The sequence below is a fragment of the Leuciscus leuciscus genome, assembly GCF_965113295.1.
Source record: "Leuciscus leuciscus genome assembly, chromosome: 24".
NCBI lineage: Eukaryota > Metazoa > Chordata > Actinopteri > Cypriniformes > Leuciscidae > Leuciscus > Leuciscus leuciscus.
Genome location: NC_138723.1, coordinates 11524185 through 11549460, shown reverse-complemented (window position 1 = coordinate 11549460; position 25276 = coordinate 11524185). Strand labels below are relative to the sequence as shown.

Here is a 25276-nt window from a genome sequence, read left to right as displayed (position 1 = left end):
ATAAATTAAAATAACTTACCGTAAAATTAAAACATTTTCAGGACTCGCAGTTACTAACCGATGTTAGTCGGTTTAAGCATTCTTTGTTATATTCAGAATTAAATAGGCTTACATGTTGTTATGATTATCAATTGAATTCTTTAATAAATAATCAACCACAATGCCTATTAGCCTACTGCCGCAGCAAAAATAAACCAGTCGAATTTCAAAGTCATTCGCGAAATGACTAGGCTATACCGGGTGGCGCAAGTGACAGGGCAAAACAGCAGCAACTGCGGCATTTTAAAAGGTAAGTTTCCTATCTGTTTATTTAAAAAAAAAAAAAAAAAAAAAAAAAAATGGCGCTAGATCTTGTAAAAAAAAAAAAAAACTTTTTTCATTATTTGAACAAAAATGAGACTGATTGAATATGTAAAAATATAAACAAACAAAGCAGAGAATAAAACAACTTTTAGGGAAAAAATATAGGCCTATTATGCTACAACAGAATTGGTTAACATTAACGAAAGCAAAATATGTAAACATACATTTCAAACAAAATAAAACAAAACAAATTTGTGGCCGAGTTGTAGGCTATAACTTACGTTTCAATAATTCAGATGACACGGTTTCAAATCCCGAACAAACATGGGCTACTTTTTTATTATTAATGCAGAGAGATTTGATAGTTCTAAAATATTGCTACACTATATTGTTTTTTTTCAGTAAATTGTCAATGTTAAAAAAATAAAAAGAATATAACAAACTTTTAAAACAGAGAAAATAGTAGACCTAGGCTATTCAGGCGATAGCTATGTGGTCAATGCATTAACAATAGCCTCTCGGAGCTTCAAACGATCTGAGATCGAATCTCAGTGTAGCCGACAGTGTTTATGTTTTTCCGTTCTTGATGCTTAAATATGCATCTGTTTATTAAAGTCAATCATCTTGTTTAATTATCAATTGTACATTACAACATAAATTTGCTACATTCCAGTTGAGCCGCTGCAAAGACGACACATCTGATGAAGGAAGACCGTCAGCCGATCGCACCAGAAAATGAAGATGATGAAGCTCGTCTTTAATCTGCTAAATTATTTTTGTTGTGTGTGTGAATCATTCACGAGATTGAGATGACTGACAGTGATACCCAGCCATAGCAACGGAAGACATTTTTCAAAACAGATCGAACAAATCAGAAAAATACTTTCAACAGTATAGCTTTCAATTAAAAAATAAACAATGAAAATGTAAAAGAAAAAGAAAATTAATTAAGTTTGAAAACCCATCGCACATTTCAAGGTACGAATAAAGTGTCGGGACAGTTTATTTATTTAAACAGGGTTGCATCGATAGAGTTTATTCCCTTTGTGATGCAAAATAAGAAACACAGAATCTTATTCTTGCAACATTTAAAATTTCTATTGTCAAAGAAATTGCAGCTAAATTAAAAAATTAAAACGGTACAAAACGAAAAAAGTTCAAAGCAACATAAATTAAGAACAGGCGGGTTTTTTTGCCTCTCTCGCGCTGGATATTTTTTTAGTAAGTTTGGTCTCCCTCACTGCGCGCGCCGGGTCTTTCTCGAAATGAAGCATTTCATCGTAAAAAACCACCATACAGCTGATAATACTGTATATGTCGCTGTGTGTCATCCACACAAATCACGAAAGAAAAAAACTGTAACAAATAGCTTTTGTTCCTTCAAAGATAACATGCCTTGCTGAATTCACCTTACAATAAAAGGAGGTGGGTCGCGAATTAAAGAGCTCTGTATCTGCTAAATTGAAATTGTGTGTGGAAAACCTTTAAATACAATCAATAAAACTACAATATTTATAATTTAATAAGATATAGGGCCTACATATGGACTTTTGGAGATTTTGAGATTAATCCTTAAAAGAATTTTGCCTTTGCCTGCTCATCAGGCTCAGGCTGGCTCCGACACTCTCCATATGAAAGATGGAACATTAACACCTCTGTCCTGCACCCCCACGATAAAGCAACTATTGCCTTCTCCAAACCCCCCACAGGCTAGCTGAGTTTGCAAAACAAAACAAAGAGTTTGCCACTCGTCGTGGTGTGCCAAAACACTTAATTATTAACTTCAATATTTCATTCAAAACAATCTCAAAACGCTTTGTGACATTTTGAAAAGCCGTGGATGCATTACTGCCACTGGAACCATGAACGCAACAGAATACTGGTTCTGATTTTATTGTTTGTCGTTTAAACGTCATATATACATAATTATATGCCTATATACATTTTTTTTAACAGAACTGCTTTTGAAATTACGATTGGAATTATTATAGGCTACAGAAGTAAAGTCATTGTATAATATTTGTTCCTTAGTGTAAAATGGAAATGCATGGTGATTTTATTTTGTAAATAGGCTATAAGCAAAAAACTATGTTTTAGAACTAGACAAATAGACTATACAATGCATTAATAGGCTAATATACAAATATCAGTAGTCCAAGTTACTGTAGTTCGGGATTCGAACCCGTGTCATCTAAATGATCGTAACGTAAGTTCAACCACTCTGCCACGATTCACTCGTTGCGACATGGCCTAACGTTCCAGTGTGTGTTCGCTCACACGAGCGAGAAGCGCTCTTCATTCAAATGAACGCGCCGCCGCGTTTGTCGAACACTAATAAAACCTGGCTTTAGAACAATGCATAGCGCCACTCGTCGTGGTGTGCCAAAAAATTTACAATAATTTAGTTTCATTTATTTCAGTGTTAATGTTTGAGTTAAAAAAAATTCTCTACAAATTATATTAACACAAAGTCGGCTATAAGAATCCTTTATAGGCTACGTAAAAAAGCAAAGGGCTTACAGTCTTAACATTTAGGCTACTTTGCTTAAATTCGATACATTTATTTTCAGTAGGGCCTAATACATTTGTAGGGATGTAATTTCAGTATGCTTTACCAACGCTATGTATTCAATTAAAGTTCCAAGAGGTCTGGTCTCTATATTTCCTTCCCAGCTGACACTAATATGCAAGTGCACAGCAAAAATCACAACTTGTGCTTGCTGCGAACGCAAGTTATTTAAGGTGTCTCAACTGTACACAGTCTACCCTACAGTGTGAATTCGTTACAAGGTTTCATTTAATTAAATTAATGTGCAGCAATTTGTACAAATAGAGTCTATAGGCCTATTATACTGTTGTAGACATTAAATAATCTCATTTAGTATCATATTTGTTCAAATATTATAATGTTATTTTTTTCCATCTATGTTGAATATGAAAAGTGAACAGCACGAGTATAAGATAGGATGCATTATATCGAGAGATGGATATGGAGTGGGTCAGACATGATTTTGACCACTTCATTAAGTTTTGTTTAGTAGAAAACCTTTCTTTAAAGTGAATTTCGTTTTCTATAAATTGTATCTTAATTTTAATCAATTTTTCATCAACCAATTGCTGGATTTAATAAGTAAGAGAAGCAAATATAACAGACACTAATCATGGAGGCGCCCGCGCGGTCACTTGCATGCATCTCATCCTCCTAACTTAACGAAACTCAGCGTATGCCTCACACAGACATGATAAATACCTCAAATACACAAAGCTTGAAATGTCTTCAAACGAAATAATTCAAAACGAAAAGAAAAAGGCTACTCTCTGATTATGTCTTTATGTGCATTTCTCTCTAGGTGCGTTCACTACAAATATGGCGATCGTCAACTTCATCTTTGCAGTCGACACTGTCAGAAAACACTAGTTTATTGATAAAAATTTTGCACGCATCACCGGATTTACAAATACACATCTTGCTTGTTGCACGCACATATTATGTCGAAAAAACGAAATATTATGTTGAAATAACATTATTATTAATAATACATCTTTTAGAATATTTGATTAAATGCTGATTGTTGCGCTTGTTCAATTGAATAAAATGAAAACTTTAATTGTGATAATTAAAATAACTGAAAATTAAATATTTAGTGGCCAAGTTTTGCTAATTTATTATATAGGCTATTATATGCCTATTGCCTATATTAGGCCTAAGTAGGTAATATTAAGACAAGGCATATATTAAGTTATTTTAGCTGTTATGAGAAAAATAAATCTAACGAAATCTAAAATCTAAATCTAATAAATCTAAAACAAAATTCTAACGCCAATTCAACAAGCCAGAATAAAACCTTATTTTTGAACAATGCGTAACGCCACTCGGCCTGGTGTGGCATAAGACTACATTTTAAACTTCAATGTTTAATTCAAAACAATCTCAAAACGCGTTGTGACATTTTTTTAAAGCAGTAGCCTAGCCTATATACATTAAGGGCATTGAAACCAGGATCTTAACTAAAACGCGTTCCGCGTAATCTCTCAAAAATTATGCCTAACTACTCCATGTATTTTTTTTTTTTAAGGACTGCTTTTGAAAATCACTATAAATTACTATGCAATTGTATCGCTCACGAGAGCTCTTCATTTATCTAATTCCTCAATAGAATAGTAAAAATATTCAGCGTCATTGCTCCTAATATCGTCTCTATTTTTAACTTTTGATTCTATTTTTTCAGTTCTAAAATTGATTCTATCTTTGGTTCTATTCTGTTGTAGTCTAATAGGCCTATATATATATATGAAAAATATGCCTATTAGGCTTAGGGTTTTATATTTAACCCACTTACATTTTAAATACGGCAATTGCTGCTGTTTTGCACAATGTCCCTTTGCGCCACCTGGCGGTCATTTCGGGAACGACTTTGAAATGCGGCTGGTTTATTTTTGCCGCGGTGATTTCGCCGCGGCAGCTGGCGCGGCGGTAATAGGCATTCTGGTTGTCCACCATCTGTAATAGGCTGTTTTACAGCTAAATCTCCTTTAATGCAGATGTTTATAAGAATAAGCTTATCTCAAATAATTCCCTATGTCCTTCACAGCAAAAATTATTTATGTGACTACGTGCTAAACCACACCCATTGTCTCCACTGTATTAAATTAGCAGCTTTTACATAAGCATTCACAATAAGTCGCAAGCAGCAATCACTATAATGGAGCCTCAATCAAGAGTGCCGTATGTGAAACCACTTAATTAGCTTGAGCGGCGTTATCGGAATAAATTACTACACCTTTACAAATTCATAGTCCTATAGACATTATACATAAAAGTAGACATATTCTGTCACATAAAATCAAAAGCAGGCACTTTTCATCCAAAGTATTAGGAATTAATCTGATGTGACACTATTAATTCTGACTTCAGGTGATCAAGCCACAAAAGTGCCTTGCGATGTTAATTTATTTCTAGTGGCTCACACACTCAATTTTGTGTGCGGTCAAATGAAAGAAACGAAGGGGGACAACAGCATAGCTAATTACTGACTGTCAAGATGAGAGAGAAAGAGAAACAGAAAGAAAAAGAAGGGGAGAGACAGAGAGAGAAAGAAATGGGGCAAACAGGGCTATCTAGCTAAACATCTTTATAGAACAAACAACAGAACAAAAGGGAAAAACTAAATATAATAATGGAATACAATGCTTTAAAATGTAAGTAATCTTAAATACACTACATAGTTACATAGATTGTAAAATATATAGTATATAATTGCCAATAAAAAGCCAATAATTATTTTAATGTAGAGGAAATATAACAATAAAAGGATATAATTCATAGAAATAATTATAAAATTATTAATTATTAAAAATAAATGATAGAACATTTACAATTAATATTTTTAAATACAGCAAAAATCATTTAAGCATGTGCTATTAAATTATTATTTTTATAGACACCCACACTATACTCCACTGCATATACCTTTACTCCATCTTTAACATACTATATTCCACCACTTTTGATAATTAGACATGACCAATAGCCCTGTACTTCACTCTGTGGACTTCCCAGAGTCAATTCCCCAAATTATTTTAACTAGTCATTAAATACCCTTCAAGACACACACACACACACACACACACACACACACACACACACACACACACACACACACACACACACACACACACACACACACACACACACACACACACACACACACACACACACACACACACACACACACACACACACACACACACACACACACACACACACACACACACACACACACACACACACACACACACACACACAAGCTCCCTGCTTCTCTATGCTTAATTACTCTGAGACTTTATCAGAGGCATCAGACAGCAACTCTTCAGAGCCTGACCTTGGCCCTTGCAGATTAATGCTGTGAGGTCTAGGCTAGTAGGAACCAAGCATGCCTTTCCTAGCTGATAGAGTACCATAGTGGCCTTCCACTTTTGCAATGATGAATTTACTATGCCCCAAGTTTCAACCAACCAAACAACGAAATGCAAATAAATATTTGTAAAAAGTCTCAAAAATGTAAATCTTTCAAGTTTAAATCTTGTATGGTAAAACTCAACCAATCCAAAACAGATGTTCTTGAATGAGCTGATAGGGGCTGTGCAATTCATACTTACCTACTAGAAAATAATAAAGGTCAATTCAAGAGATAATTTCATAACAGATTGATAAGATGCAGGTAACTTGTGCAGGTTTATAGGAAAAAAAGATATGTGGTAGTGTTTGATCTAAAGTGTGAAACTGGATCAACTGAAGGAGGAATGACAAAGGAGATGGAGGGTATGAGCTCCCTACTATACCTCCTTAAGCTGAACTCTCACTTTGTTGATTGCCTTAAGCCAGCGTACTCTGGATTGAGAGAACGGCAAAGGTGATCCATCATCCCTGAAGCTAGACAAATAAAACAACTTATGAAATTGAATTCATGCTATTGAAAACATTTATTATAACAAATGTGTACTGTAACCTCACTGTAAGCCAGTACAATATCTGTACCTTTTGAGAGTTTTTTCAGGCATTTTGTCCACTTGAGAAATCCCTTCATTTTTAATGGTGCTGCTTATACCCTTATATCCATTTTCTTGGGAGGATTTCAATCCCTCATCTTCCCCCCAGGAAGTATGTGCATTGGTAGGGTGATGCCCATTTCTGGATGGCCGATAGCCGGTGCTGTGGTATGAATGGTAGGACTCCTCTAACTCTGAACAGGCAGCACTCTCCTGACCAGTCTCACTAAGCTGAGAACTAGCTTGACTGAGATTGCCTGAAGATCCAAAACGACTAGAGTCCACAGGGCTAGAGTTGTAAAGAAAGAAAGAAAGAAAGAAAGAAAGAAAGAAAGAAAGAAAGAAAGAAAGATTAGTAACAAGTGAGTTACAGTCACTGAGATTGTGAACTACATTCACTGCATAAGTCTAAAATTCCAATTAAGAAACACAATAAAAGCAACACACAGCTAATGGAAAAACACATTTACAAAGAACCAAAGCACAATTATAAAAGTCACATTGCACTGAGAAGAAACAATCACATGTAGGGAAAGACACCATCTTCATAAACTAAAGCTAAACTAAAGTCAGTGGTTGTGTTTACATGCACATTAATATTCTTAGTCTGCATTTTCTGATAATGATGAGCCCTTAGAATATTTTATTGTTTAGAATATCCACAAAAAAAGGGAAAAAAAGGTATTTTTTTGTGTGTCATGCATTTCAAATTGTAAAAGTAAAACACTAAACTACATAAGAAATAAACATTTATATATTTATATATGTTAGCCTTGTAAGAATTATGACTGTGCATGTAAACTTATTGCAACATAAATGGTTTATGAAACCATTTAGTATGCTGCTACTAGCCTTTTTGGAATCAAAAGGTCCTTCTTTTCCTGCTGTAATCCTGAAGAGACATCTGTAGAAGGTTGGGTCTGGATATGGATTTCTAATTCTTTTTGTGGAGGTGGATCGGGTGTGGAAGCACTGAGTTGGGGTTTATTTGTGTCATTTTCTGGCACAACAAATTCTGTCTTTTGGTCTTCAGAATTTGCAACAATTTCTTGTTTAATGTCAACAGGGTGTTTGATTTCACCATTTTCTTCCTTTGAGATAAAATTGTTATGCCCTATTTTAGCAGTTGTACAATCTTCAATATGTAGTTTAATCTCCTGAGCTTTAGGCTGGGTTGTAACTATTGGAGGTGTTTGTTGCTTAGGAGGTTCTGGAGTTTCTTTCTGCCATGGAAAACCAAATTTTGTTCCAAATAAAGATGTTGACGTTTCTTCTTTTGATATCACAGTCTTCTCCTCTTGAAACAGCCCTGCTGAAATTGACTTAAATCCAGAAAGAAACTTGCCACCTTCTGTGTTTGATATTGAGGGTGGTGAAGAAAAGAAAGATCCAAAAGACTTTCCAGCATCTGCAGCTCCAGCCATGAAACCAAACTTAGGTGGTGTTAAATCTGACATGCCAAATATGGACTGAGAAGGTTCTGATGATGGAGGGTGTTGAGCTATTTTTGAGCTATCGTCTACTGCAGGTACTGATTTATCTGTAATCTTTGCTTCAGGTTCAGAAACAATGACAATGTTTTTCTCATGTATTACTTCACCTTCAGTAGGCTCCTTAACCACTGTTTCAGCTGGATGACAGCTGGAAGCTGATGTGGGATCTACAGTTGCAACTGTTAAATTACTGAAAGTATCATCAGCAGGCATTTCTTTCACAGGTAAAAGGATTTCTACTTTAGCTTTGTCTCCAGACAATGTAACATCCCCAGGAGATGATGGTGAATCATTATGTGCACTTTGATCTTGGACTGATTGAAGCGACTGAGTAGAGGTAACAGATTGTGTTGTGTCAGCTGCTTTGGGTGCTTCTGGTGATTTAAACATACTGAAAAGGTCCGTTTTTATGGACTCACTGGGTAAGCTACTTGGAAGGCCAAAGAATGAGGTTCTTTGTGTGGTAGTGTTTGGGTGTGGTTGTGAGAAGAGACCACCTGATGAATTTGTTGCTGAACTGGCACCAGTGAACAGTTTAGACATAAAGCCACTAACAGCTTCAGCTGATGAGTCTATGACAGACTTCTGTGGCTCAGGATGTTTAGGAAGTCCCTCAGAGCCACTGGGCTCGGTTGAATCACCCTGTTTTATATGTTGAGTTTGACCATCTGTAGTCTGAATTTCTGTTTTTGTACTCTGCTCTGAGTTTGAATCAATATCCTTTGATAAAGCATCTCCAGGCACACTAGACTTTTTTAGGGTAACATCTAGATTGCTCCCTTCAACAACTATTGTCTCAACAATGGGATCTGAGCTTTTTTCAGTGATATCAGCAGAGACTGAAGCCCTTGAGACTGCTTTTTCTTCACCGGCCAAGGGTATAGAGTGCTTGGAATCGTCATCCTGGGGTCCTGATTTCTTTTCCTCCATGGAGCTCAAATTTGACAGGCCAAAGCCCACAGTCTTTGATTTATTATCCTCAGTGGCACCCCCATGAGAGAATAATGATGCAGCTTTCAACAGCCCCTCAGTCTCAGATGGTTTTGATGTTGGTCCAGTTTGACTAGGTGAAGGTGTTGAACTAGGACCACTGAACATGGAAAGAAGACCTTTTCCAGGAGCATCCTTAGAAGCAACTCCCGAAAGAATACCTCCAAATAGTGAAGAAGACTGAGGAGTGGCCTGTTGTGGACTTGATCCACCAAACACAGAAAATAAACCTTTTCCTGGCAACTCATTAAAGGCAGAAGCACCTGGACTATTACTTTCAACTTTATGCCCTGCATTGACTGTACTGGACTGTGAAATTGGTCCAGAAAACATAGAAAATAGATTCTTGCCAGGAATTTCCATTGATCCTGAGGCACCAGGGAAAATCCCACCAAGTATAGATCCGGTCTGAGAAGGAGCATTTTGAGAACCTGAACCAGAAAACATTGACAACAAGCCTGAGGTTGCTCCATCTTTTGGTGGTACTACACCCTGAGCAGATGAATCCTCCTGGTGTGCTGGTGACTTGTTTGATTCAGAAGATGCCAAACTACCATCAATAGCTGGCAAAACCTCTTGTGGGGCTTTTGGTGCTGATGCAGTTGGATCACAGCTTAGTGTCTCACTTGGCTGAAGTGTAGCGCCACTGAACTTTGACAAAAGACCTTTACCAGGGGATTCATTTGAGAGTAGCCCACTTAGAAGTGAGGAAGGATGAGAAGAGCCTGGCAGAGTATTTTGTCCAGTGATAATAGTAGGGAAGTCTTTACCTTGTGGTTCCTTTGACTCTTTACTATCAAGAGAAATTGAACTTGACACGGAATTTGGTTCCTGAGGGCTATGTCCACTAGACAAGGAGGGTATTTCATTTACTGATTGCTCTTTACACGGCCTATTAGGTGGGACAACAGACTCAGGAGTCAAGCCTCCCTGTACAGCTGTTGGGTGGCTGATTGTTCCAGAACTTGCAAGTAAACCCTTTGCTGGACTGTCATTAGGTGGTTCCTTCGTAAGAGATGCTCCTTTTGCAGGAGAAGAGACAGATTGTGGTGGAGTTTTTTGAGAGTTAGACCCATCCAACAAAGTAGTATGTTTAACTTTCTGCTCATTAGTAGGGACTGGAACTCTGGTGGGTGGTGGTTGTGCTCCAAACATAGAGAATAGGCCTTTTGCTGGACTCTCATTAGAGCTTGATGATCCACCTAATATACCACCCAAAATTGATCCTGACTGCTGTGAAGGTTGTTGCCCTGAACCACCAAACATAGAAAATATACTTTTACCCAGGGGCTCTTTTGATTGTCCATTCCCTTGGGGTGCAGGCTGAGTGGTAGAGTGGAGATTAGGGCCACTGAACATAGATAGCAGTCCTGTTACTGGTGTATCTTTTGGTGGGTCAGCTCCAGATACAGGTGAAGTCTGCTGAGTGCTAGAACCACTAATCATAGAGAGTAATCCCATGGCTGATGTTTCCTTTGGAGGGACAGTTCCTGGTGTTTGTTTCTGATTAGAAGAACCCAGTTGTGTTGAAGACTGTTGTGTACTAGTGCCACTGAACACAGAAAATAAATTCAGACCCTGAGTCTCTTTCGGAGGAGCAGATCCTGGTGTGTGAGTTTGACTCATGGATCCAGATTGTGGTGAAGTCTGTTGAATGCTGGAACCTCCAAATAAATTCAGGATGTTTTTGCCTGGTGGCTCTTTTGCAGATGCACCATCCATTGATTCTTGAGAAGAGGCAGATCCAGTTTGAAAGGGAGTTTGTTGCTGACTGGAACCACCAAATATGGACAGCAGCCCTTTGCCTTCCTCTTTAGAGGCTGTGGTCCCTGAGAACATATCCCCAACAGAGAAACCAAATAACCCACCAGACTGCTTGGAGGGGGCATCTGGTTTTGTCTCCCCAGTTGGTGGCATAGTTTGAGATCTCCCTGGTGTTGGTACCTTGTTAGCATCGGCAGAAAATATCTGAGATCCGGAGACACTCCTTTTTTGAAATGACTGTGATACACTAGGCAATTCTGACTGACGATCTTGTCCACAGGTACTTACTGTTTGTTGTTTCTGAATTCCTTTAGGCACTGTTGTTGTTGTTGTTGTTTGGCGGAAGTCTTTGTTTACATCATTTTTCATAGAAGTTGGTTGCAGTTGTGAGGGAGAATGTTGCAGATTTGTCTTTGATAGTGTGGGAGAGGGACTTTCTATGTTGAAAAAATCACCTATTGACCCAAACAGGCTAGACATTCCAGTTTTGTCTTGGTTTGCGGTTGAATCTTTTATGCCAGCAGAAACAGATCCATCTTTCTCTGGTTGTCTAGATACTGGCTGAGTAGATTTAGAGGGCTCTGACTTTACTTCCTCCATTCCCACTGTTGTCTTGAAAAAGTTTAAAAACCCACCCAACTGCTCAGATGGCTTCCCACCATGTGTATCTCCTGGCTGAGAAACATCTGGAGAGGCAGATTTGCAGGTTACACTTGAGCAGTCTCTTGAAGTTGTAGTAGTAGAACCAATGGATGTTAAAGGAACAGAGGACTGTTGTGACATTGTGGCTTGTCTAGCCAGTTTGGGTTTCTGAGATGAGCTTAAAATGGATACACCTTGAGGAGTTGTGGAAGCTGGTGACTGTGTTGGAGATGTTAGTGAAACTCCAGATGTTGTTGAAATTGGTTTGGATGCCAACTGATTTGTACTCTCTGACTGAGTTGTTCCACAAGAGGAGTCATCCTTTATGATCTTTGATTTAAGACTCTGAAACCCTGTTGAGATAATGTTTTTGGCTTGCTGATCAATAAGTCGAGTTTCAGGGGCTTTAATAAATTCGCTTTGAATTTGTCCTGGGTATGGAGCATCTTTGGCAGGAGGCGATCTTGAGGCAGTTGTGTTTTTGGTTGATTCTGAATCTGAGCTTTTGCCAACAATTGAGGATAGAAATGACGATATTTTCTTAATGGATCGATCTGGCTGCTCCTCTCCAGGCTGTACTCTCTTTCTCCACTCTTCTTCTAAAACATCATCTACATGCTTTACTTGTACTCCATTGGATGAACGGCGTCTCTGTTGAGGCTGGTAGCAGCTATAGACACCTGTGGTAGGTGAATTTGTAGTTGGGGTAGCACCAAATGAAATAGAAACCTTCTGGGATAGCAGTTCTTTCATTCCTCTGCTGTTGAGATTTGTACTATTGTGGTTGGCACCATAAAATGAGAGGTCAACAGCTTCCTGAGAAGGATCCCAGTAACAATTATTGTTCTGGAGCTGTTGTTTTGTATCTATCTTAACCTTGTTGAATTGATAATTGGAAAAATCCAGAGCTTGCTGTCTTTGACGAAGAATGGAATCCTCAAACATCTGAGAGAAACACTCTAGATTCAGATTCATGATTTGGTTACCTTTTTTATAGGCTGCTGACAAGTCAAGAGGTGCAGTAAGAAGTTCAGCTTCATTTTGGTCTTGCCCTGGAATCCAGAGGAGCTCATCTTCATTGTAGAGAGGAATCTTAAAACCACAAACTTTAACCATCTCATTATACAACCAGGCACAAGGATAGAAGTCCCCTTTATTTCCCCACTCTTGTTCTGGGGCACATGCATAGACATATTGCCCAGACTCGTCTGTCAGTAGGGCGTAAATATACTCATAATCAGTGTAGACAAAATATCCACAATCTCCATCATCTGCAGGCCACCACATCCCTTGGTCCAAAAGTGAAAGCCATTGCTGATACCACTCTGACTCCTCAAGATAAACATGTTCCTCCACATCAATGTTGCCTGTTGAAGAGTAGTTCCAATGATTTGGTGATGTAGCTACATTAACATAGCTTCCATTATTCCCAGGTTGACTGAAAATGTCTGATGTGCCTTGATAGAAATACTGTCCATTAGCGGAGTAAGAAAGATGTGGAGGGGTTTCCTCATAATATCCCTCATGATATGAAACACTGTTTAGACTGTAACAACTTTCTGCACTAAAAGAGTGCCACTTGCCTAATTTAGCATTATTTTTCATGCTCAAATTCAATACACCAAACTCTTGGCTACTAATCACATCCAAACTGTTATGGCTATTCCACGCTCTCAGTCTCATTGAACTATTGGGAATATCTCTGAAATACTCTGGTTGATTATCATTCTCTTCCTGGCATCTCATCCATTCCCGAGTAGGACAATATTGTTGATTTACATCCATATTTATATTGTTCAGACACTGAGAAGATTTGTGGACTTCATCGCTAAGTGTACCTCCATGTCCGTCAGGATAGTAGCCTAATGACTGATCATTCAGCTGTTGCCACAAAATTGATTCTTGGATCCATGAGTGTTCATCATTGGGACTAAGTCCCAATGCATATGAAGAAGAGCCTTGTTGGTAACCATATTGTTCAGATATACTATGTAAGGATGGATAACTCTGCCTTAAATATTCCTGTGACATTACAGCTCGAGACGGGTAACCAAGAGGGGGGCTACGAAGATTGGTGTATGAAGTGTCTCTTACTTGACTTGAGAGCAAAAAGTTTTGTGAGCTATATAAGAGGGGTAAATTACCAGTGCTATTTGATGTGTATGCAGCACGATTTTGTTGTGACCTTGCATAACTGGCTGGTGTCCTCAAATCAAGGCTCTCTGTGTCACAGATCCTAGGCACATTGTTTAGGTCAGATACATTGTGTCTCAGAAGTCCTATAGAATGTGATCCTTCAACAACCACGTCCTCCATTTTGGCAGGGGAAACGTCTGTTGTAATCTTGCTGAATATTCCAGATAAGAAACCTTGTTGATTAGAGGGCTTTTGGTTTTGCATTTCAGCTTGATTCTGAGAGGGTAGTTGGGGTAGCTGCCTTTTTGATTGACCTTTCTGAGTGGAAATCTCTGTTGGTATGTGTTGCTGCTCCTGTTTCTGCTCAAATGAATTCTGTCTGTTTGGTGATGCATCTTCAGGATGCGAGGATGTGAGCTTACTGAAAAGACCAGACAAAATGCCTGACTGAGAGGATGTATCTTGCCTTGCCACAGGAGAACTCTGTTTTGTCTCAATTGACTGCTGCAAACAAGCATGTTCATTGTTTTCCTTTGTAACAGGTGGCATATTCAGTTCCTGTGACTCAGTGGAGGATATTTTAAGAAAGGCAGAGAAGAGACCACCTGACGGGGGTTTTTGTTTAAATGAATTATCTTGAGATGAGTGGCTTTGTCCCATCACATTTGTTTTTGGCTGGAGAGGAGAGGACTGATTGCTAGATGCTTGTATTTGTTGTGTTGACTGAGAGACAGAAACATCTGATGTGGCAAACTTGAAAGGGCCGGATGAAAAGTCATCTTGTTGAGAAGGTCCTTGATGGGATACCCTTTGTCCAGGGGCATCTAATATGCCTTTCTGATGTTGGTCTGACTGCTGATTCTGAATTCTGGACTGCTGAGCAAGGTTGCAGCTCTGTTCCGTTGCAGTAATCTGGACAGGATCTTGATGAGAACTCACACTTGGTGATATTTGTTGCTCCTGGGATATCTTTGTTTGAGTGTCTGACACCTTGTCAGTGGAGGCAAATCTGAAAAGGCCAGACAAAATACTCCCCTGTTGAGGTGGTGCACTTGCACATTTTGACTGTTGCTCATTAGTTTGAGGACTGAGTTTTTGGAGAGGTCTATGAGTCGACTCATTTTCTGTGGAGGACAAATTTAACTGCCCTGAGATAAGAGGATTAGATGCACTTTGTTGGGGGTTAGGTTGGTTTTGTTGATTTATCATTTGAGCAGACTGGCTCCTTTGTTGTGACTGATTGAGTTGAGTAACTGCTGTCATATCACCCGTTGATGCAAATTTCATGAATCCTGAGAGTAAGCCTCCTTGTTGTGATTGATTAGTAGATGTTCGGGAACCTGATGAATCATCAGAGGCAGCTGATTTAAACAAACTAGAAAACAGACCCTGACGTTCATTTTGAGATGTTTTTTGCTCTGTAACATGAGGGACTTCAGTTGGACCAGGATGTTGGTGCCTAAATTGCATTTGTTCTTTAGCAGAAACTGGATTCTGATGTTGCATCCTAGGTACATTCTGATTTGACCCTGGAGGAAGTGGAGAGCTCTGAATATTAGGCCTTTGGGGAGGAAGTGGAGAGCTCTGAATATTAGGCCTTTGGGGAGGAAGTGGAGAGCTCTGAATATTAGGCCTTTGGGGAGGAAATGGAGAGCTCTGAATATTAGGCCTTTGGGGAGGTGTAGTAACAGGTTGCAGATCTTCGGTTGGTGCCACCTTAAAAAAACTAGAAAACCAACCTGTTTCTGTGTTCACCATAGCCTTTGCCTCAGAGGGTTCTTTATGGATCTGTGATGTTGATTTTGTATTGTCAGGAACTGAAGATGGAAATGCACCTGTAATTATGTTTGTGGCAGGGAGAGTTTGATCTGTTTTAACTGAGTTTTGTGACATACTTCTCGTTGTACTAGAATCCTCACCAGTTGCAAATTTAAGAAATCCAGAAAACAGCCCCCCTTCTGATTTTTGAGGTTGTGGGACAGATACATTGTCAGAGGAGACAAAAGGTTGCCTTATATTGGAGGATTTATCTGAAAGTTTTTCTACTTTAATGTCTTCCGCTGATCTGAAGACAGGAAAAACTGTATGTGTTTGAGTCTGAGGAGGCACTGGATATCCAGGTGAGATTAATGAACTGAGAGATTTCTTAAAAGGACTAAAAAATCCTGACTCCTCAGCGGAGTTTTGTGTTAGAGGCTTAATGTGCGTCTTCTCACTATTTATTGCATTAGAGGTAGTTGTAAGAATTTTAAGGTTTTCACCGTCAACAACTTGATATGCATCTGACACTTTACTGTGTTTTGTATTGTCATTCAAAACACTGAGCTGCTCTCCTGGCTTCTTTTCCCTTGCATCAAAATCCTTTTGAAAATAACTTTTGTCCATTACATTCACAACATTTTCTCTAGTGAAAATGTTCCCATTTTCCAGCACAGAATTCACAGAAGATGGTGTCTCTTTGTGAGCTGTGACACCACTGTATTTGTTGTACTCATTTCTGATTGTTTGAGTTGACTGGTCTACCCCTTGAAAGTTGGCATCAGATGGTTGGAAAGACGAAAGAGATGGCATTGAAAACTTCCTATGAGACAGAGGATCCTGAGTAGGTGATACCACAGCTACTGGTGTGGGACTTGCAGACTTTGGCATGAAGGACAACAATTTTGATATACCAGAACAAGCAGGAACATTATTTGGTGCCTCTGATTGTTCAACAGACTTAGACCCCACTTGTTTTGAGCTTGACACAACTTTATCTGTTAAAGAGCTAAATAATGAGCTCATGGCATTCTTTATCTCTGCCACTCCATGTTCAGAAGCACCACTTGAATTTTGTTCTTTGGCATCTATGGGTTTTTCTTTTACTTCCTTAGAGATGATCCCTTGCTCATCTCCAACGGATTCCGTTCTTGCACTACCCTGAGATGACAGCCTTGATTTGTTAGATTTCGGTAAGGATCCATATTTACTGATCTCCTCTTCTTTTTCAGCTAGATATTCTGATACAGTTTCAACCAGACACTGCAGCTCATCCATAGGATCAACATATTCATCACTAGGTTCCTCTACAGGAGACAGCATGACCTCTGGAGCCCATCCACCAATTTTCCACTTTCCACTTTTCTTATCACGGTAACCTTGAAGCCTCTCACTTTGGCTACCATATGTTGAGAGATATCCATAGTGGCTATAATTCTTCCTCTCCTCACTCCTGAGGGCCTTAGCTAAAGATGTCATTTCCTCTAACTCCTCCTCAGAGCCAATAGAATATTGTATCTCATCTGAGCCCTCAGAATCAAAGCCTACATCTTCCCTCAGTCTAGCTGCTTCTTCCTCTTGATATGCGACATAATTCTCCAGTGTGTTTTCAAGCTTGTTTTTGGCCCACATTCTAGTTTTGTAGAGTAAGCCATTTTTGTATGGTTTCAGGCATGGCATCATGTTTTCATCAGCCTCTTCCATTTCTTTCACTTGACGTAACACAAGCTCGCTTCGTTTTTGACGGAGAAATGCAAGATCGGGAGGGAAATGCTCTGCTCCGACATGTTCCAGTCCTCCTGGGTCCCGGATTTTTTTCTTTCTCCTTCGGTCAATAGTGGCATAGCCTTCTGGGTAAGCAGCATTTAATGAAGCACTTTTATTTTTTATTGGCGACAACTGGTTGAATATGGGGTCATGGTAAGCCTTTTCAATATGAACAAGATCATCTTGTCTGTCATGCTCCTCAATCCATGCCTGTTTCTCTCTATCAAGGAACTCATTCAGAGTACTTTTACCCTGAGGTTTGTACTTTACCTCCCAATCCTCCACACCCATGCCTGAATCTACTGGGACAATCCTAACTCTACCCCTCTGATTAGGAACTCTAGCAGAGATTAAAAGGATGGAAGAGGATAAAAAGGAGGGGGAAAGAAAGAAAGAGAAAAATGTACTTCAACATTAGAGACAAAAGCTGCTGAAAGCAAAAACATGATCATAGTGATACACTAAAGCAATGACAAAGCAAAAGTTTTGAGTTTAAAGTGCCCCTATTATGCCATTTTAAAGTTTCCTAATGTTGTTTTGGAATCTCCTACAACAGGTGTACTTGCATCAAAGGTAAAAAAACTGTTTCATTTTCTCATAATATACATTTCTCAAACTCGTCAGATGAATCAATCTCTCTAAATCCCTCCTTTCCGCAAGCTACTCTGCTCTGATTGGCCAGACAGCTCAGTCTGTTGTGATTGGTCTACCGCGTGCAGCACGTGTCGAAAACAAAACCGCCCATTGCCATAACAACGTCAGCTCTGCGTGTCCTGAGGCTTCCTACACCGTAAACTAAACACTGTAATGAACAATGACGTCGATTGTACCATATCAATCGAGTCCGATGATGAAACACTGGAAGAACTAGTTATTCAACCCGAACCTCCATCGCAAGGACGACTCGAGCAGGACGTTTCTCAGTGATACACTAATGTTACTCAGTTTGAGGTACATTATGAGATGTTGCAACTGTAATTCCTCACCATCAGCATTAACAAGTGCATGTCCATCAAACAAACCGATTATTTTACTCGTACTTATTTACAGAGTATTTTTCTAATTTATTGCTGTGAACATGTGGAAACTGTATTAATAACAGTGCATACATTAGCCGAGCGTGAATGACTGATGTAACATAAACGTTGGTAAAAAAAAAAAATCTTGCTCCATGCTTAATCTTTACTCAATGTTGTGAGAACAACAGAGAATCTGCATTAATAGTGTAATAGTGTAGTGGCCCACAACTGATCAGCAGAAGTATTTCAGTAAGACAGTAATAATTTAACCAGTTAACCAGAGTTAACCAGTTAGCAGGAGACCTACACAATATGAAACTCAAAACTAAATATTTTGAATACCATCTTTCAAGAGCAAGCGGTTTGTGAATCCTACACTGAACTTCAAGATTTAAGAAGCAGTCGTAAGTAAAATAAAGGGAACACAGCAAAATTTTAGGATTATACTGCTGTGATATCGTGGTCAAGATGAACTTTAACCACTGATTCTTCACATGCTCGTCCTTGGGCAGTGAAAAAAAAACAAAAAACACTGGCTTAACCTTCACATTGTAGAGCACAGCTTCTTCTCAACATGATGCTATCCATTATCCACAGGAATCAGCTGCAGGTTTGAGGTTCAAGTTTTCCCTGGTGTCTGCGCGCGCAATAAGTGGGCAGGCAATTATGCTAATGTTTTGTCTTGACGTCACAACGAAACGGCTTATGACTCGTTTGAAAAACGATTAATTTCATTGGATCAGAGTCGACTCTTACTTTTGAAAGACAATAACTTTATACACGGTGCACTTTCAGATTTAAAACTTTGCAGGATGTTTTCATTCTTTTAGAGCTATGTTACACACTACATGAAAGGTCATTTTCAAAAATCCATAATATGGGCACTTTAAGTAAAGTTAAGAAAACAAATTTACATTCCTTATTATACCTATACTATTATTCCTGAAATGCCTTTCACCTCACTGACAAATAGATACCCCCCCTCCCCCAACCATAACTTAATGATCAAAAGAAATACAATCTCTAGTCTGTATTTTTTAAAGGGATCTGATGCAATATAATTATCCGGATTAGCTCTGTGCTGGGCCACACAAAAGACTCTGATTAACCACAATCTCGGAATACCACATTTCATTTTTTTTTCTCTTACACAAATCCCAAGTCTAAAAGAAATCCATTCTCAGATTGCAAATTTAAAGTTTGGCATAACAAACAAAGATGGTCTGCACCCAGCAGGATATTTGGCAGAACACAAAACAATTAATAAAAATAAATAAAAAAAGAACAACAAAAAAGACGCTCATAAAAAGATATTCATATTCCTCAATATATGTTACTTTTTTTTCTTCAAATTGTTATTTCAAAGCTGGTTTATGGACATATTCGATCCAAAATCGATATGTTCAGTGCTAAAAGTGTTGTAAAATGGGTGCAGTTGTACACAAAGTAACAAGACGTCATATAGTGTGTATGCATACAGTGCAGTACTCAGTAGTAACTGAATGTACCTGCTTGCATGGTGCTCCCTATAGTCAAATTCAAAGCTGTGCAAAGAGTCAGCACAGGAGTCCATGTGCTGCTGAAAGCGTGGCCCCATGGGATACTGGTGAAGTGAAGAGTTGGGCTGGGCTGTGGTGTGGTAGCGGGGAGGCAAGCTACTGCTCGTCTCACTTCTGTAGTCACTGTCTCTGTCCTCCACCGCACTGTCCAGGTCATCCAAAGCTAGATAGGGTGAGGCAGAAAGGTCAGGCTGGAAATATTACGGATGAGCAATGCAGAAATTTCCAATCTATCTTGGATTTTTTATAAGTATATTTTGATGTAAATAAAAGAAAACCGTAAAACAATCTCTGATCATCCAAGTGAAATCAAATGTGTCTCTCTGAAACAAAGTTGCCACACAATACTAACAAGTAGACGGAAGTAAATGCAGGACAACTTAAACAGGGAGCTCACAACATACACAAAGGACAAATCAACAGGGTAAAAACTCAAGGAAATTTTTTTGGGAAAGTTCATGCATCCAAATCTAAATAAACCACCCAAATATTTATGTAAATTACTGTTTCCTAAACAGAGTTTGACTAAAATTTGCAAATACAGAGTATGTAAAAACTCCTAAAACCTATATCATACCTCATTTACTTGGAAGATGCTTTTCATGAAGCATTACACAGTAAAATATGGTAAGCCTAAATTTGATCATATTATTAAACTATCAGGTTCATTATCAAATATTTTCAGCAATTTGTTTACAACTTTAGAGAGATATATATATATATATAATATAATATATATATATATATATATATATATATATATATATATATATATAAAACAGAAATATTTGATCAAGTTTAGCATTAAAGAGCTAGCTTCCAATATTTACATTTGCCATTGCAAAAATATTTATAAAATGTGTTACAATCTGTGGGGTTGTATTGAGATTTCATCTATGCAAGTGTGCATGAAAATCTCAACACTTTGGGCTAATATGAAGGTACAGAAGGGCTTTTAAGGGTCCAGGGAAGTTCTAGAGTAAAGGGTTACTGTATAAAATGACATACTCTGGCTGTCGACCCATCCAAAATAGTTGCCTGGTGAGGTTAAAAATCAAGAGTGAGAGAAGATGTGCAAAGATCAAATAATTTACAAAGACTGACATTATGGGTCTAATGTGAATGCTCTTGTGTTTGATTTAAATGCAGGATGCTTTATCGAACATATGTGAACAGATACGATGTGAACAGATTGTATGTTAACATATACACTACTCGAAGGTGACAAAAAGAAGAGGTATGTGAAGATAAAGGAGTGGAGAGTGCAGTGAAGCATCAGACATGATGCCATGGCTCCATCTAGTGTGAGATGATGTCACTCACAGCACTGAGAGGCAGCACAGGGCAGAGGGCGTCCCGCTACTTCATCCTGTAAGGGAAACTAACACGAGGAGAGAGAACGAAGAGGATAAGAGTAAACATGAAAAAGTATAAAGTTTGGTTAAGAACTAATTACATGCAATTATGTGAAATACTTGTAAATTTAAATTGACATGTCCTGTGGTGTGACATGTTATACTCCAAGTATTTGAAAAGTATGTTGCTTATTGTTTTAAAATAAATAATGCATGCCGTTATGACCTTGTATGTATTAGAGGGTCTACATGTAATATTTGTACTTTTTGTACTATTAAAAATTGCCTCACCACGGGACTAATTAAAATGATTTAGTTGAGGTTTAGACAATTCCTATACACATAAATATTTAGCAAAAATCTTGATGATGATTATAACAAAAAGTCCTAGACAATTACCCATATGTGAGCTTTATTAATCTGGTCACATTAATGCACAGCAAAAACTGCTCAAAGCACACACACATGCTGATCCCATACCAATGCTGTGAAGCTAATTATTAGATAACCAAGATGGAAACAGAAGAAAAACAAAAACATATATAATTAGACCTACATTTATAACTTAGAGACTACAAAAAATCTACCTGCATTATTTAGTATATAAATGTATAAGTGCCAAAAGTAAGTAACAACAGACTTGACAAGGAAAACTAGATAAATGACAAATTTATTGTGTTACAAAGGGGGTGATGGTGGTTGAGATGTAAATATTAACCAATCTCAAATTACAGCACACCTTCCAGAGATAACATTATATTTTAAAACTTAAAAGCTAACACTTTTTAGAGTGTCTTTGTTACATGTTGTTACTACAGTAATAACTATAAATTATGCATAATTACATGCAACTAACCCAAAACCAAACCTGAATCTCCCTAACCCTATAGTAAGTACATGCAGTTACTTAATTCTCAGAACTTAATGTATAATAACAGTGCACAAAGACACCTTTAAATAAAGTGTAACCACTTAAAATTAATATTACTAAAATAGTTTACACCTCTATGGCTAAAACACTTTTAGCTGTCGCCTGTCAGGGATGATGTGTGTTTAAAGCAGAAAGTCAAAGTGAGATATACAGTAAAGTGATACATTACATATTTTAATAACTATATTATTTTAATAAAAATGTTGTCATTTTTAATATTAAGTATAAATATTTTCATTTTTATACAAAATCATCTTTATCTATCATCTATGATCTTGAATTAAGTAATAAAATAATATTATGAATTCCGGTAAACATTGTCTACACTTTCAAATGCAAATTTCAATGACAACTGTAGCAAAACACAATGTAAATGCACTCATAAAATTGTCATGCCACCTCATCAATCTCTTCTCATTATATTATTTACAACGACAGTCAGTGTGGACTGTTGTTTGCGAACTAAGCCCCATTGTAGTGAAATATTGAAATCATGCTGTTATTTTGCACATGCACAGGTCTTACCTCATCGTGAATGCCCATAGAATTGATACGTTCCAGTTTGCCGGTCCAGTATCGAGCCTCATCCTCTGGGATTTCTGCAAAAAATGGTAGTGAGATGTGAATTTTGCAGTCTAAGACATACAACTTCATGCAAACCATTTAAATGTGCCAAGACGTTATGATTAAGTATTCAGCACTTTTAAATGTATAATGAGTTAGTTGGCCGAAGGACCTCAAAAATAGTCCGCCATGCGTATTACAAGACACTTCACTTTAAAAGCAAGTACAGGGACAAAGGGATGTTGTGCTGTCTGACTAAAGCTCTATTTGTCGCAATACATAGAGGGGCAGGGAAAATCAGTCGGTTCAATACCAACAATACCGCTTACTTTGCAAACAAACCATATGTATTACACCAGGCATTAATAAAAATCCAGTATGCGTAGACATAGTTTGTGCAGCCATACAGGTAGCAAAAGAAATAAAAAATAATACTAAAATCTGTTTCTATGTTTGTAGTTTAAACATGTTTGCAAACCCGGTCTAAGCACATTCATACTGTATGTCGTTTGAATCGTATACTTTTGCCTCAATAAAAACCTAATTTACTGCTTATTAATAGTTAATAAAGTTGTTGCTTTAGTGGTTAAGTTTAGGTATTGGGTAGGATTAAGGGATGTAGAATATCGTCATGCAGAATAAGGGATTAGTATGTGCTTTGTAAGTACTAATAAACAGCCAATATGCATGCTAATAATAAGCAATTAATTAATAGTGAGAAATGGTCCCCAAACTAAAGTGTCACTAAAAATGTAATTTCAGTCTTTCAAAATTCAATGTGTTAGTTTAATTGTGCTGCCGTTTCTTAGAAATTGCTAGTAAATTTCACAAATAATTACAGAGTGAAAACTGTTTCATTCCCCACTTCTTCCCCCCGTGTGATCTATGTTTATTGATCAGTGAATAGTACACTGACTGAACAATCAGATCTGAATTCATTGCAAAACGACGATGCGGACTGTCAGTCCTGATTTAAAAACAAATTGGAATTGGGTGCAATGTGAACAAAGCCTCAGACACTGCGCTCCGCGTCCTTTGAAGGCACATGGGATACTGAACACGAGGAGAGTAGCTTCAAAGTGCTCGGATAAAACAGTCAGGCTTATGAATGGGATCAATGGCAGGTAACCAGGCCAAACGCGGCACTTACGAAGGTTCGACCTTTCGCATCCCAACAACCTGCACCGCTACACACTTTATTTACAGCCCATAGCTCCACTCACAATGAAGACACAGCTGGCAAACATGTAAATATTTTTTGTGAAGTCTTACACAAAGAGGAGCAAATCAAAGTGACAATTCAACCAGCCTCCTCAAGCCTTCTTTCATCTCTCCACTGCATGGATTCTCAGGAAACTGTGCCATTCGAGCTTAGGCTGTTTTATAAAGCTGTTTTATGTTTGTTTGCTTTAACTTTTTATCATTTAATTTTTTTCTTTTTTTCTTTTATTTCCAAAAGTGTTACCTACATTACTACAGTGTATACTGGATAAAGCAGCTGTTTTGGAGAGACAGTTTGATAACTGATTTATTAAAAAGAAAGAAGCTGCCTGAAGGAGATTCACTCCACCCTGATGACATTCAACAAATCAATAGAAAGCAACAGCATCAGAGAAGCAGACGGGATTGATCTTAAGCAGTGTTTCCAAACAACAGATCAGCAAGCCATTCTTAATGTGGAACACAACGTTCACACTGCTCTTTTGCATGTAACGAAGTTGAACATTTCTCATTTTGTGCACCTCGGAAGAAAGGAAGGTTTGGAAAGACATGAAAGTATATATATTACAATTTAAAATATTTTTCTAATATGCAACTAGTTAATAGTGAGAATTCAACCATAAACTAAAGTGTTACCCCCAAAAAAATGCAATACACATTTATAATGCTATATATTGTGTTATATTACCTTGTCAGTAAATTGCAAAAAAGAATGAACGCACCTCTCGCAGAGGGTGTTTCTAATACAATGGCTGAAGAAGTGATGACAGCTTTGACATCTTTCTCTTCTGACCAACTTAATCAATTGTTCTATATTATTTCCATCTTTTGGAAAGTCGTGGAAACCCGATCACTGATTTTTTCTTTTGCTATTAGAGCAAATAGAAATACAAAAATGATATTCGCTGTCGTCTCCCATTCACAGCTATAGAAGTTTACCCAACTATGACGACTTTCGTTTCTGAGAGCCCCGTAAATGTGAAAAGGGTCGAAATGATGCATTAAATAACATACGATAAACTTTCTTCTTTTTTTTCAAATAATAGAAAATAATTTTAAAGAGTGAATCTCACCGAAGGGCAGTTCAAAGCGAGTGTCCAGCAGGACTCGATGTGGCGTTGGGTTTTTAGTCCCATATATCTCATCTGCCTTCATCAGAACTTCAGAGTCCAGAAATATCCACTCGCCAGGGCCCTCCTGTTCAGAGGAAAGATTATTCATTACG

The 25276-nt window shown here is 37.9% G+C and overlaps 2 protein-coding genes across 2 annotated transcripts in view; both read right to left on the bottom strand.

The window, feature by feature from the left end:
- The window catches only part of LOC309488642 (protein unc-13 homolog B-like), a gene marked incomplete at its 5' end in the record, with an annotated part of 92545 nt that overhangs the window by 40434 nt on the left and 26835 nt on the right, over positions 1 to 25276 (bottom strand). Inside the window, 6 exons of the mRNA XM_082156903.1 lie at positions 6646 to 6736; positions 6842 to 7141; positions 19930 to 20143; positions 21304 to 21361; positions 22792 to 22865; positions 25125 to 25248. Coding sequence (XP_082013029.1) covers positions 6646 to 6736; positions 6842 to 7141; positions 19930 to 20143; positions 21304 to 21361; positions 22792 to 22865; positions 25125 to 25248 — 861 coding nt within the window. The remainder of the gene's footprint in view (positions 1 to 6645; positions 6737 to 6841; positions 7142 to 19929; positions 20144 to 21303; positions 21362 to 22791; positions 22866 to 25124; positions 25249 to 25276) is intronic.
- On the bottom strand, positions 7174 to 19698 carry LOC309488641 (uncharacterized protein). The gene is made up of 2 exons (XM_082156901.1): positions 18731 to 19698; positions 7174 to 18435 (listed from the first exon to the last, which is right to left on the bottom strand). The coding sequence occupies exon 2, from the start codon at positions 17691 to 17693 to the stop codon at positions 7686 to 7688; it is 10008 nt and encodes a 3335-aa protein (XP_082013027.1). The 5' UTR covers positions 17694 to 18435; positions 18731 to 19698; the 3' UTR covers positions 7174 to 7685.